The 12,518-nt window shown below is 31.7% G+C and overlaps 3 protein-coding genes across 4 annotated transcripts; 2 read left to right on the top strand and 1 right to left on the bottom strand.

Annotated features, from left to right (window-relative positions):
* Positions 1-684: 684 nt before the first annotated feature.
* LOC124939669 (very-long-chain aldehyde decarbonylase GL1-5-like) lies at positions 685-6,553 on the top strand. Its single transcript, XM_047480123.1, has 7 exons — positions 685-862; positions 4,138-4,357; positions 5,010-5,097; positions 5,310-5,510; positions 5,645-5,755; positions 6,094-6,267; positions 6,383-6,553. Exons 1-7 carry the CDS (start codon positions 685-687, stop codon positions 6,551-6,553), a joined length of 1,143 nt encoding a protein of 380 aa, XP_047336079.1.
* A 1,583-nt stretch (positions 6,554-8,136) lies between these two features.
* LOC124938161 (50S ribosomal protein L18) lies at positions 8,137-8,904 on the top strand. Its single transcript, XM_047478545.1, has 2 exons — positions 8,137-8,342; positions 8,414-8,904. Exons 1-2 carry the CDS (start codon positions 8,172-8,174, stop codon positions 8,807-8,809), a joined length of 567 nt encoding a protein of 188 aa, XP_047334501.1. The 5' UTR covers positions 8,137-8,171; the 3' UTR covers positions 8,810-8,904.
* LOC124938160 (UMP-CMP kinase 4) lies at positions 8,871-11,223 on the bottom strand. 2 transcript variants are annotated; one of them, XM_047478543.1, is made up of 9 exons: positions 11,077-11,223; positions 10,688-10,749; positions 10,460-10,514; positions 10,268-10,385; positions 10,026-10,182; positions 9,852-9,932; positions 9,634-9,741; positions 9,487-9,556; positions 8,871-9,039 (listed from the first exon to the last, which is right to left on the bottom strand). In XM_047478543.1, the coding sequence occupies exons 2-8, from the start codon at positions 10,718-10,720 to the stop codon at positions 9,491-9,493; spliced, it is 618 nt and encodes a 205-aa protein (XP_047334499.1). In that variant the 5' UTR covers positions 10,721-10,749; positions 11,077-11,223; the 3' UTR covers positions 8,871-9,039; positions 9,487-9,490. The 2 variants fall into 2 exon arrangements, with proteins under 2 accessions (XP_047334499.1, XP_047334500.1); XM_047478544.1 differs by having other exon boundaries at positions 9,643-9,741.
* Positions 11,224-12,518: the final 1,295 nt, after the last annotated feature.

Here is a 12,518-nt window from a genome sequence, read left to right as displayed (position 1 = left end):
CGCTTGAACTAATCAAAATTAACCTAAAATCCAAATAAAACCTAAATCAAACTCAAATTAAACAAATATCAAATCAAACCTAAATGAAACTCAAACCAATCCAATCTCATATCAAACTTAAAATCAATTTAATTCATACCAAACTCAAATCAAACTCAAACCAATTCAATCTCAAGTCAAACCTAAATAAAACTCAAACCAATCCAATCTCAAATCAAACTGAAATCAAACTAAACTCAATAAAACCTAAAATCAAATTCATCAAACCAAAATCTAACCTAAATCAAACCTAAAACTAACCTAAATCAAACTCCAATCAAAACAAAAAATCATCATATCTAACAAATTAGATAAATCAAACTATATAAATCAACCTAACCAAATATTCATTAAATTAACCTAAATCAAACCTAAAATCCAACAAAAATCATACCAAATCTAACATAAATCTACATATATTCATCTAATTCATACCTAATCTAACATATAAATCATACCTAATTTAACAAAATCACAATATATTCATCTAATTCATATCTAATCTAACATATAAAACATACTTAATCTAACATATATTATTATAAATCAAACATATAAACCCTAAACGAATTTCAACTAACCTTGTAGGCGGCTGTAGGTGGAGGATCGACGGTGAGACGACGAGTTGACGGCTGGAAGAGAAGGATGAGGCGCAACGGCGATCTATCTGGATCTTCAATCGGCGTCGTCGTCTTCAAACGGCTGGGAGGCGTTGACGTCGGTCTTCAATCGGCGTGGGAGGAGGCGTCTTCAATCGATGGAGGCTTGGCCGGCGTCGTCTTCAATCGGGGGAGGCTTGGGCGGCGTCGTCGTCAGAAGCTCCGTCGGACGGCTAAATGCGGGAGGCGGCGCGGGCGAAATAAGGGGAAAGAAAGAAATCGGGGGAAAGAAAGCGGGGAAAAGAAGAAGAGAAAAAAGAGGGCTTTATTTTTTTAATAAGGTAATTACCGAAAGTTTATATAAGAACTTTCGGTTTTGGTCATTACCGAAAGTTTTATGATTAAACTTTCGGTTTTTGATCAATCGATTAATTCCGAGAGTTAATCATAAAACTCTCGGTTTTTTATTTCCCTATTTCCGAGAGATTTGTATATCTCTCTCGGTTTTAATGGTTGTTTCCGAAAGATATATATTTAACTTTCGGTTTTACAAACTCACAATTTGTTAATTTTTTTGGTTTTCACTTTCTAATAAGCTCGAACAACATTAATTTAACAAATTTTAAATCCCCAAAACATTTCTCAATCCATATAATCAAACATTACACAATTACATAGAATAATCAAACATAAACATTCATATACACTTCTCTATATGATCAACCACATTCATTAACATTTTAACATTAAACACAAACTAAAATTTTAAAATAAAACACACACTTGATAATATTAGTTAGGAGTCTAGATTAAAAAGTAAAAAACCAATTAATCTAACAAATTGTGAAATTGTAATTCCGAGAGTTAATGCTATAACTTTCGGTTTTGATGGGTATTTCCGAAAGTTATACCATTAACTCTCGGAATTACCATTTCACAAATTGTTAGATTAATTGATTTATAATCTTCTAATGACCTTTAACATCATAAATTGAACACATTTGATAACCTTAAAACATTAGACAATCCATATGATCAAACGTTATACACATTAATGTGATCATCAAACACAAACATATATATATATATATGCACACTTCTTTATATAATCAAACACAATCATAAACATTTTAACATTAACACATAATCTAAAATTTTCAAACACAACACACAATTGATTAGATTATTTAGGAGTCTAGATTAGTAGGTGAAAAACCAATTAAAATAACAAATTATGAAGTGATAACACCGAAAGTTTTCTATATAACTTTCGGTTTTGAAGTGTATTTCCGAAAGTTCTATATAAACCTCTCGGTCCTAACCTTCGGTTTTTACCCTCCCCCATACTTAGAAAAAATTCTGATTTTTTTAATGTAGGGTAAAAACCGAAGGTTTATTTGAAAACCTTCGGTTTTTACCCCTCCCCCATACTTAGAAAAAATTCTGATTTTTTTAATGTAGGGTAAAAACCGAAGGTTTATTTGAAAACCTTCGGTTTTTACCCTTCCCCATACTTAGAAAAAAATCTGATTTTTTTAATGTAGGGTAAAAACCGAAGGTTTTCAAATAAACCTTCGGTTTTTACCCTTCCCCATACTTAGAAAAAAATCTGATTTTTTTAATGTAGGGTCAAAACCGAAGGTTTATTTGAAAACCTTCGGTTTTTACCCTCCCCCATACTTAGAAAAAATTCTGATTTTTTTAATGTAGGGTAAAAACCGAAGGTTTATTTGAAAACCTTCGGTTTTTACCCTTCCCCATACTTAGAAAAAAATCTGATTTTTTTAATGTAGGGTAAAAACCGAAGGTTTATTTGAAAACCTTCGGTTTTTACCCTTCCCCATACTTAGAAAAAAATCTGATTTTTTTAATGTAGGGTAAAAACCGAAGGTTTTCAAATAAACCTTCGGTTTTTACCCTTCCCCATACTTAGAAAAAAAATCTGATTTTTTTAATGTAGGGTCAAAACCGAAGGTTTTCAAATAAACCTTCGGTTTTTACCCTATCTGATTTTTTTAATGTAGGGTAAAAACCGAAGGTTTATTTGAAAACCTTCGGTTTTTACCCTCCCCATACTTAGAAAAAAATCTGATTTTTTTAATGTAGGGTCAAAACCGAAGGTTTATTTGAAAACCTTCGGTTTGTACCTCAATATTTTTAAAACAAATGGGTCAAAACCGAAGGTTTTCAAATAAACTTTCGGTTTTGGCGATGCCGTTTTTTTTAAAAAAATATGAAAAGTCAACAAAAACATAATTAATTAATAAAACATATTAAACCAAATCAAACAAACATAATAACAATAATTCATAAATATTAAAACATAACTGTCATAAACCCATAATAAATCCATAATAAATCTACAAATTAATTATTAGATGGGGTGGAAGGAGCGGGTGGTTGATTCAGTCGACTCCTCAACAAGACAAGTTCTTGTTCGAGATTCTCTAATCTCTGAGACATTTCGGCCCGGTCCGCTTTGATTTCACTCAGCAAACGACCTCTTTCGGCATCCCTTAGTCGGATTTGTTCCATTTCCAGCGTCATCTTTCTGACCTCTTCCTCACGTGCCGCAATTTCTGATTGTGTTATCAGATTCTGGTAACACGGATGCAGTTTCTCCGGTGATGTACGCCAAAGTCTCTTCCATGTCGAATCATCACCCATATCCTAAATGCATTTCAGATATATGTATATATATATATATATTTTCATCAAACAAAATAACGTAAACTAACATAAATCTAGATCTATAATATATATATACAAACTTAAGAAAAATCGAAATCTTACAATAAACAAAACAAAAAAACCAAATCAAACAAATTACCTGAAGAGAGGAGAAGAACCCGCGGCTTGGAGGAGGCAGGCGGCGGCGGAGGCGGAAGAGAGAGAAAGGAGAGAAGCCGAATGAAAAAGAGAAGGGTTAGGGTTTGTATTTATAGAGGTTGAGGCCGAAGGTTTTCATAAAACTTTCGGTTTTGATATAAGTCAAAACCGAGGGTTTATTATAAAACCTTCGGAAAAACCAATTTCAAAAATTTGATTTTTTTTAATGAGCAAAACCGAAGGTTCTTTGTAAAACTTTCGGAAATGAAATTATCAAAAAAGGCAAAACCGAAGGGTCTTTGAATAACCTTCGCAATTAAAAAACCAAGGGATTTCAAAACCGAAGGTTTTTCCTAAAACTTTCGCAAATAACCCACACCCAACACTTAGAAATTTTTTGGGTTTTTTGGGAAGGTAAAAACCGAAAGTTCTTTGTAGAACTTTCGGTAATAATTAATAAACCCGAAGGTTTTACTCCCCACTCGGAATATATTTTTAATCCCGAAGGATTTGTTCCTCTCGGGAGTATTTAGGAGAGGTTTACAAAACCTTCGGGAAAAACCGTCGGTAAAGGTCCTTTTTTTACTAGTGTAGGTCTTATTATATACTTAAATTTAGTTATTAAGCATAGATCGATCTTGTACGTAATTAATTGTTTGACGTGATGCAGCTGTGGTTCATCCGTTTGCGGAACACATAGCGTACTACATGTTGTTTGGCATCCCGTTATCAACATGTTCTTTGACGGGGACAGCCTCTATTGCTTCAGTTGCCGGTTATCTTATTTTCATAGATTTCATGAATAACATGGGACATTGTAACTTTGAGCTCATCCCCAAGTGGTTTTTTTCTTTGTTTCCTCCTCTTAAGTACCTTATCTACACTCCAAGGTAAGTCTCCTCATTCATTTGTGTCCATTCATGTTACATTATTTTCTTACAATTTAATGCATATATAGTACTATTGACTTGACGCTGATAAAAATTAAAACATTCATTAATAATAGTGTTATATATGTTTGATATTAATTTTACCTAGTTACCACTCTCTTCATCACACGCAATTTCGGACCAACTATTCGCTTTTCATGCAAATGTACGACTATCTTTATGACACTACCGACAAGTCAACAGACATTATATACAAGAGTTCGCTCCAAAGACAAGAGGACTCACCCGATGTAGTGCGCGCACTTGACCCATTTGACAACATTGGACTCGGTCTACCACCTTCGTCTTGGTTTTCCGTCATTGGCGTCTAGACCTCAAAGTCCTAACAAATGGTACATCCGAGTATTGTTTCCCTTGACACTCTGTACAACCCTAGTCGCTCGAATATATGGCCGCACCTTTGTAGTGGAGAGGAATGTCTTCAACAATCTCAAATTGCAAACTTGGTCTTTACCAAAATTTAACCTTCATGTAAGATCGATGAATTGAGAAACTAATTAAACAAATTAACCCATTAAAATTTTAATTTTATTTAGTATTCTAGCTAATTTATCTTCACATATGAGATGTAGTATTTCATGACATTGCAAAGGGAGGGCATCAATAGATTCATTGAGGAAGCCATACTAGAAGCTGATGGCAAGGGCACTAAGGTCTTTAGCCTGGGCCTCATGAACCAGGTACCCCGTATTCCACATGCGATATAGAGTGTACTTGACTTATTAACTTTAGCGAAAATGTTAATATATCAAATTAGATCGAGCTAGCTAGAAAAATAATAATGTGTATTGGCTAAGAAGTTTATCATTGTTAGTTATTATTTCTTGTGATATCTCCGCTTCAAACTCATAATTTATTTTTTTTATCAAACCATATGATAATGTTTTAATAGGGGGAAGATTTGAATGAAAATGGTGAGGTTTATATCAAGAGGAACCCTAATCTCAAAGTGAAGGTGGTGGATGGGAGTAGCCTAGCAGTTGCAGTTGTCCTCAATAACATCCCCAAAGGGACAACTCAAGTCATTCTAAGAGGCAATCTAACTAAAGTCGCTCGGGGCATTGCCATGGCCTTATGCCAAAGGGGCATTAAGGTAATTTGATTCTAGCCGAAGCTGATCTTAATATACCCTTAACTCTTATTACCAAAAAAAACGAGTTCAAACTTTGAGGTCTATGACATTGAATATATGTTTTGATAGTGTATATGTTATTATTGTTTTGTTAGGTGAGAGTTTTATACAAGGATGAGTATGAGAAGCTTAAAGAAATGTTTCAAACCAAATCCCTTATTGATGATAACTTGTTACATGATGAACCACATTCATGGGATCACAAGGTATGGTTAATTATGTGTTTATAACTTCCTTTCATTTGGGTATTACTCTTCAATTTTTTATTCGGTTGTGACAACAATATGCCATCGATCGGGTGTATATTATTATTTCATAGTCTATAAGATAAAAGAGAGAAGTTATGGTTCAATAAATAATTTGTAATGTCTCAAACTTGTGGCCCTTGACGGTTTGAGATTATAGGCTAAAGATATCTTAAATAAGACAACTTATAAGTCAATTAACTAAATTAAAATTTGTATGGATTTTGATTTAAGTAAATTTAGACGAGTTATAGAAATAATTATATGTATATATTGGATATATATTCTCATGGATTCAGATCTGGTTGGTGGGAGAAGGATTGAAGGAAGAAGAGCAACTAAAGGCACCAAAAGGGTCATTTTTCATTCCATTCTCTCAGTTCCCTCCAAACAAGCATAGAAAAGATTGTTTTTATTTCCCCACACCATCTTTGCTTGTCCCTAATCATCTTCACAATCTCGACTCTTGCGAGGTCAGTCGGTCAAGTTGAACTTCATTTTAATTTTTATATATATACAAGCGTACCTAGTCGTGATTTTCATGGATCAAACACGCTTAATAACTCTATGATAGCATTGGACTAACAGAATTGGCTTCCGAGGAGGGTGATGAGCGTGTGGCGCGTAGCAGGGATAGTGCACGCTCTCGAGGGCTGGAACGAGCACGAGTGTGGCGACACAATGTTGAATTATGACAAAGTCTGGGAAGCGGCCCTTCTTCACGGTTTTCAACCCCTTACCAATATTATCGCAGATTAATTCAATAATCTATTGGAAGTTCTCCTTATATATATATATAAAATTATGGTAATGTAATAATTTGTCTATCTAAAACTGTGGCAATGCAATAATTATCTGTCTATCTAAAACAATTAAAATGTAATAAATTTTGGCTAAGTCTAGTCAAATATCTCATAATTGTATTCTATGTTATAACTTCTTTCTACTTACAACACAATCCTACAAATACGTTGCGAGATTTTACCTAGCAAAGCAAAGCTTTGTTGTTATGAGTTGGTAATAGTTATTGAATATTTATTAACGACGAGATTGGAATTAGACGTAGCGCAGTCTATAATAAGAGCGGAATGGGGACGGAAAGGGTTCCCCGATACAATTTTGTTTTGGCTCAGATCAAACAAAAAGGTTTTACCAGTTTGGCTAGCTACTTTGAAAAACTTTTACCTTTGAAAATATTCAATTATTATCAATATATGAATAATCAAAATTGATCAAAGAAAAAAAAATTAGAGGCATTTCTTTTGAGAATCTAATATATTTATATTTTGACAATAATTTTGACTGTGAATATATTAAGTTAAAAAGAAGGTTATGCGAGGAGGGTATGATATTGTGCTAGTTTCTTAAAATAAAAAAAAAAAATAAAAATTTGACAACATTCATTGACATCATTTAAATAAATTGAAGTATTGCTAGCTTTTAAAAAAAATGATACATTGAACTTGTTTTGAAACACCTCTAAACTTGAGTGGAACTAAATTCAAAAGGGCAATTTTTTTTAAATTTATTAATATATAATTAAATATATTATTATTTCATTTAAATTAATATCTCAATAAAATAAGTTAAGAAATATTTATTATAAAAAATAAAAATAGTATTTTGTTCATCACAGTAGGATCTGAACTAGTTAATTAATGGTGTTATCCAAAAATATTTAATAAAGAATAATAATTTAATAAATTTGGATGAAAACATTTATAAGAATGTATAATTGTCTTATTATAAATATATTTAACTTTGTAGTTTATAATTTTATAAGAAAATTATATTTAATTTTTCAATATAGTAGGTGATAGTACACATTTAATTTATATGTGAATAGAGTCTGAATATAAATAAACAACTGTATGTTTATTTTCCTTCTTTGAGTTGATAATTATTATTTCGAATAATAATATGATTTTTTTTCTCTTGGTTTTTCATAATTTTAGGTGTCTAGAAAATGTAGCTGAACAGATGAAAGAAGAAATGTTGATGAAAGTATTACAAATAATATTGTTGTTGTTTTTTATTGATAATATGATAAACCATAAAATATATATAAATTAAAATTATTTATCTTATTTAAAATCAATTATAATTTTGAATTTTTTATTAATTTTATAAATAAAAAATTCAAAATGTTAGATATATATTATAAACAATATTTTAAAACTTAAGTAGTGAATTTAAAATGTAAGTTTATAGTCATAAATAAAAACATATTTATTTTTTGGTTTATAAGTAAAAAGTGGACTTGTAATAATTGGGCCTGCAATTGTTACTTGTTAGGTTTCAATAATATATTGTTGGCCTTTTATTATTTATTTGGATAGAATTTGTAATAATCGCCTGGTTCATCACTTCTCTCTCTATGGCGAGCAGCGTTTCTTCAACGGCGTCATCAGCGTTTATCCTCTCATCTGATTTCTTTCAAAATCGTTTACAGAAGAAACCCATTTCACTTTCATGGTCATCTTCATTACCACAATTGGAATTATCCATCAATTCAATCTCAATTCTTCCAATTGCCCCACGTAACCAGGTAAACCCTAATAAAACCCTTTTGTCCAATTCTTCAAACTGATAAATTTATAATTAGTTTGTTTTGGATAGAAATTTGTGGTTGAAGCTGCTTGGACAAGGAGATCACGTAGTGAGGCTGCTAAAAGACCAAACAGAAAATCATGGAAACAGAGGACTGATATGTATATGAGACCATTTCTACTAAATGTTTTCTTTTCAAAACGTTTCATTCATGCTAAGGTTATGCATCGAGGAACAAGCAAAGTTATATCGGTTGCTACTACTAATTCTAAAGATTTGAGGAATACTTTGCCTTCTCTTATTGATAATGATGCTTGTAAGGTGATTGGGAAGTTGATAGCTGAGAGATCCAAGGAAGCTGATGTTTACGCGATAGCGTTTGAGCCTAAGAAGGAAGAACGGATTGAAGGGAAACTTGCTATTGTTCTTGATACAATTAAGGATAATGGCATCATCTTTGTTTGATTGATTGATCTATTGTTGTGATGTTATGTAATCTTACATTGGGAAGCAATACAACAATTGATGATAAAATGGGGGAATTTTATTTATTTCTCTTATTGTGTATGCAAAGCAAAAGTAACAAACAGACAGACATGTAGACAAACAGACACACTCTTTCTTATGGCACCATAAGATATTGTAAAAGGTTTTCTAAAGCTCATACATCCCTCATGTAGAAAATATGAACCCACCTGAAAAAACAACATACCAAAAGACTTTTAGCTTATAATGTTGTTAAGAACAATAATTCAAGTTCAAGACATTACTTGTAGCTTAAACCATCCATTGAAACAAAAGCTAAAATCCCATTTTGGGATGTCATGAAATGTTGGCTATAAGACTCATTGAGCTAGGTATTATGTATTTGAGATCGATTCATTTAAAAGACGAAGAAAATCTCAAAACTGTTGAAATTGTAACCAAAATTGCTTGTTTTGGATTATTTGGAGTAACTAGAATCTGGGTTATCTCCTCTAAAAAGATTAGGCTGGTAGGTAACAAATTGCTTCTGCATAATACCAGTTTTCAGATAATGGAATAACATGCATAATAAGCTTCTTCAAGACATAGTTTTCATATAATTCAGTAATATATGCTCATATCCTTCCACCAATGCAAGAATAAATAAATTGTTTTACCTTTTTAAATAGTGGTAAAAACTGATTTAACATCTTCAAAAACCTCATCAACTGGTTTTGCGGCATTAATCTGAAAATTAAGGACAAACATGTTAGTTTTTACAGTTATTTAAAATCGACAGAAGTTCCCCGAAATACCATCAGTACCTTTCGAACCTTGCCCAAAGAGTCGTAGTACTCAATAACAGGCAAGCTAGACTCTAGGAAAACTTTGAAACGTTTCCTTATTGTGTCAATATTATCGTCTTCTCTTCCCTTAATTGTCCGACAGCAAAGAAAATGATAAATCAGAACAAGTGAGAATATAACATAAGAAGAAGCCTTCTAGGAATCTACAAAACACATTAATATCCAGTTGCTTAAACCTGATTGCGACCCAAAAGACGCCTTTCCATCTCTGCTTCGGGACAATCAAAAAACAGCACAAATGCAGGTGATATTCCAGTCTGCCAGTCATTTGAAATTTGTACAAGAAGCATTCAATAATAAAGTTTACTGGATGGATGAAGATTGAAGAAAGATTTCAAAGAATTACTTACAACTAATTCAAAAGCTGCCCGGTTTTCCTCATTACGAGGAAAACCATCAATGAGAAACTTGTTATTTGCATCTTCCAGCATAGCCTTCTGGAGAAGCTTAATTGTAACTTCTGAAGGTACAATTTTACCCTCTTTGATCATGTTCTGTATCATTGTCCTATGCCCCAAAAGGATGGAACATCATACAAGTATTTCTCAATTATAACTTTCATGTATAAATTACAGATGGATAGTAAACTAACCCATTTTCAGAACCAGATTTAATTTCGGCTCGAAGAAGATCACCAGCACTGAGATGGGTGAAACCAAATGTTTCTACAATATTTGTACATTGAGTGCCTTTTCCACTACCAGGGCCACCTAGTAAGGAAATAAACAAAAAAATCGCATGATATTGCAGTATTTTGAGATATAAAACTAAGTGAAAAACTCACCCAAAACAAAGACAACTGTGACATTCTTCTCTGCCAGTGACTTTCCATTCACTTCCTACAAGCAAAAAGACCAAAAACAAAAGTTCAACTCAAATGATGGATAACATGGGTCCAACATAGGAAAATCTTTCCTTTAGAGTATTGATGATTTAATAACAATATTATACACAAACAAAAAACAAATGATAATCCAAAAGAAAACAAAAGGCATAGAGTTAAAGAAAGTACTGATTTCTTTGCTTGATCAACAACAGTCCCCATCAAAGACAATCAAATATTAGATTTACTATCTGCATAAAGACAATGAATTCAGTACAGATCTTGCATCATTTGAAAACACTTTTTAGATCCAGATACAAAAACATTTCCAATACAACAAAATTCCAGTTTCAAATGGCGACAACAATCGAATTCGATCCAATAGTAGTACAACATGCTAATTAATAATCCAAACGGTCATAATGAAACATGACATGATCCAGGATTATAAATGAAAATTTAAGACATATTGTTATGAATTATTACAAAAAGTTATCAAGAAATGATCTATTCTGGATATTGGAAAGAGATTTACGAGTTGGCGACTGATTTCAACGATGATTCGTCGTGAACCTTACCTATGAAAGAAATTGCTTCCTATAACGCGTAGATCTGAACAGAGAAGGAAACACGATGGCGCTAAAAGCTCGGCTTGTCCACCGTTAGTTATATAGAGAGAGATTTGTGGTCGCACCAAATCGCAATCGCAATCGCACCTCTGTTTCAAACATCATTCTAGCCCTTGAATTTATGTGATTTAAATCGGGAAATTTGACTGAATGACCCAATATGCGCATAAAATTAATTGCGATGCCGACAAATTTTTATTTTGGACGAAAATGTCTCCGTTGCGAAAAATTTATAATCGCGAGATGCAATCTAAGTTACGTCTCGCAATCGGCATTCGCGAGACGCAATCGACAATCGCGAGACGCAATTTTTTTATTATTATTATTATTTTTGTAAATTTTTCAAAAATAAATAAATTGCGTCTCGTTAATGTCGGTTGTGAGACGCAACCGGGGTTCCGTCTTGCGACAGGGACAATTTCGTCAAAAAAAAATATACAAATGTCACCAACGTATTTAATTATTTAATTTTATGAGCCGGTAAAAAAAAAAAAAAAAAAAAAAAAAAAAAAAAAAAAAAAAAATCTTTAAGCTATTTCATCAAATTTCCTATTTAAATCATATCATCAGAATTTTATAATTTTGTTTATAAATATAATTTTCAATTTAATTAAACATTAATTGATTCACCGACTCAATAAGAGTAAACAAACAAAGCCCAAGATTTCTATAGTGAATGGTGGTAGACAAGGTCACCCAATTAGGGCCCATGGAATAATTACCTACACCAAATATCTATTTTGTAAATACTTTAAATCTATTTAGAAATATAACTTTACATAATATTACAACAAGGTATTTATTATTAATATTTAAAATATGACAAATTTTATATGTTTGATTCGTTTTTGAAAAACTCTCTAATTTAAATGGGATAATGATAGTGAAAATTATATAAGTAACCCTGAAAACAATTTTGAATTAATAATGTATTAATTTAACAAAATAATTATATAAGAGAAGTTTTCATTTTTTTATTAGAAAAGTGGGAAGGGAATTTAGTTAGTGGCATAAATGTTAAAGATACCAATTCTAGAATATTAATGTCACTTCTTATTATTTTATATTTTTTTTAAAGAATTGTGGACATGATTAATAATATATAGTATCCTCTTTATTCTTGTGTACTTCCTAATTTAAATTCAACCAATTTATATGACCCTCTTCTTGCCAAGTGAACGATGGTGAATGCTTGCGAAAAGACATTTAGATTCGCACTTGAATAAGATTTATTTGTATTTGATAAAATTAAAAACACTCAAAAATTGTAGTGATACGAATAAATATTATTAAATTTATTAGTATATACATAATTAAAAAAAATAAAAATTAAAACAATATTAAATCTAAATTAATACTCAAATAAAATATTTTAAAAATTCAAACTGAAA

The sequence above is a fragment of the Impatiens glandulifera genome, chromosome 5 (genome assembly GCF_907164915.1).
Source record: "Impatiens glandulifera chromosome 5, dImpGla2.1, whole genome shotgun sequence".
Taxonomy (NCBI): Eukaryota; Viridiplantae; Streptophyta; class Magnoliopsida; order Ericales; family Balsaminaceae; genus Impatiens; species Impatiens glandulifera.
This window is presented reverse-complemented; position numbering and strand designations above follow the sequence as displayed.

Bases quoted from the DNA above. Each gene is read 5' to 3' on its own strand.
- LOC124938161 (XM_047478545.1), top strand. From the start codon at position 8,172: ATGGCGAGCAGCGTTTCTTCAACGGCGTCATCAGCGTTTATCCTCTCA. The intron at 8,343-8,413 runs GTAAACCCTAAT...TGTTTTGGATAG, and splicing joins CAATTGCCCCACGTAACCAG to AAATTTGTGGTTGAAGCTGC.
- LOC124938160 (XM_047478543.1), bottom strand. From the start codon at position 10,720: ATGGGGACTGTTGTTGATCAAGCAAAGAAATCA. The intron at 9,933-10,025 runs GTAAGTAATTCT...AATGACTGGCAG, and splicing joins GGGCAGCTTTTGAATTAGTT to ACTGGAATATCACCTGCATT. The intron at 9,742-9,851 runs GTTTAAGCAACT...CGGACAATTAAG, and splicing joins GTCTTTTGGGTCGCAATCAG to GGAAGAGAAGACGATAATAT.
- LOC124939669 (XM_047480123.1), top strand. From the start codon at position 685: ATGAGGCGCAACGGCGATCTATCTGGATCTTCAATCGGCGTCGTCGTC. The intron at 4,358-5,009 runs GTAAGTCTCCTC...GACATTGCAAAG, and splicing joins TACCTTATCTACACTCCAAG to GGAGGGCATCAATAGATTCA. The intron at 5,098-5,309 runs GTACCCCGTATT...ATGTTTTAATAG, and splicing joins GCCTGGGCCTCATGAACCAG to GGGGAAGATTTGAATGAAAA.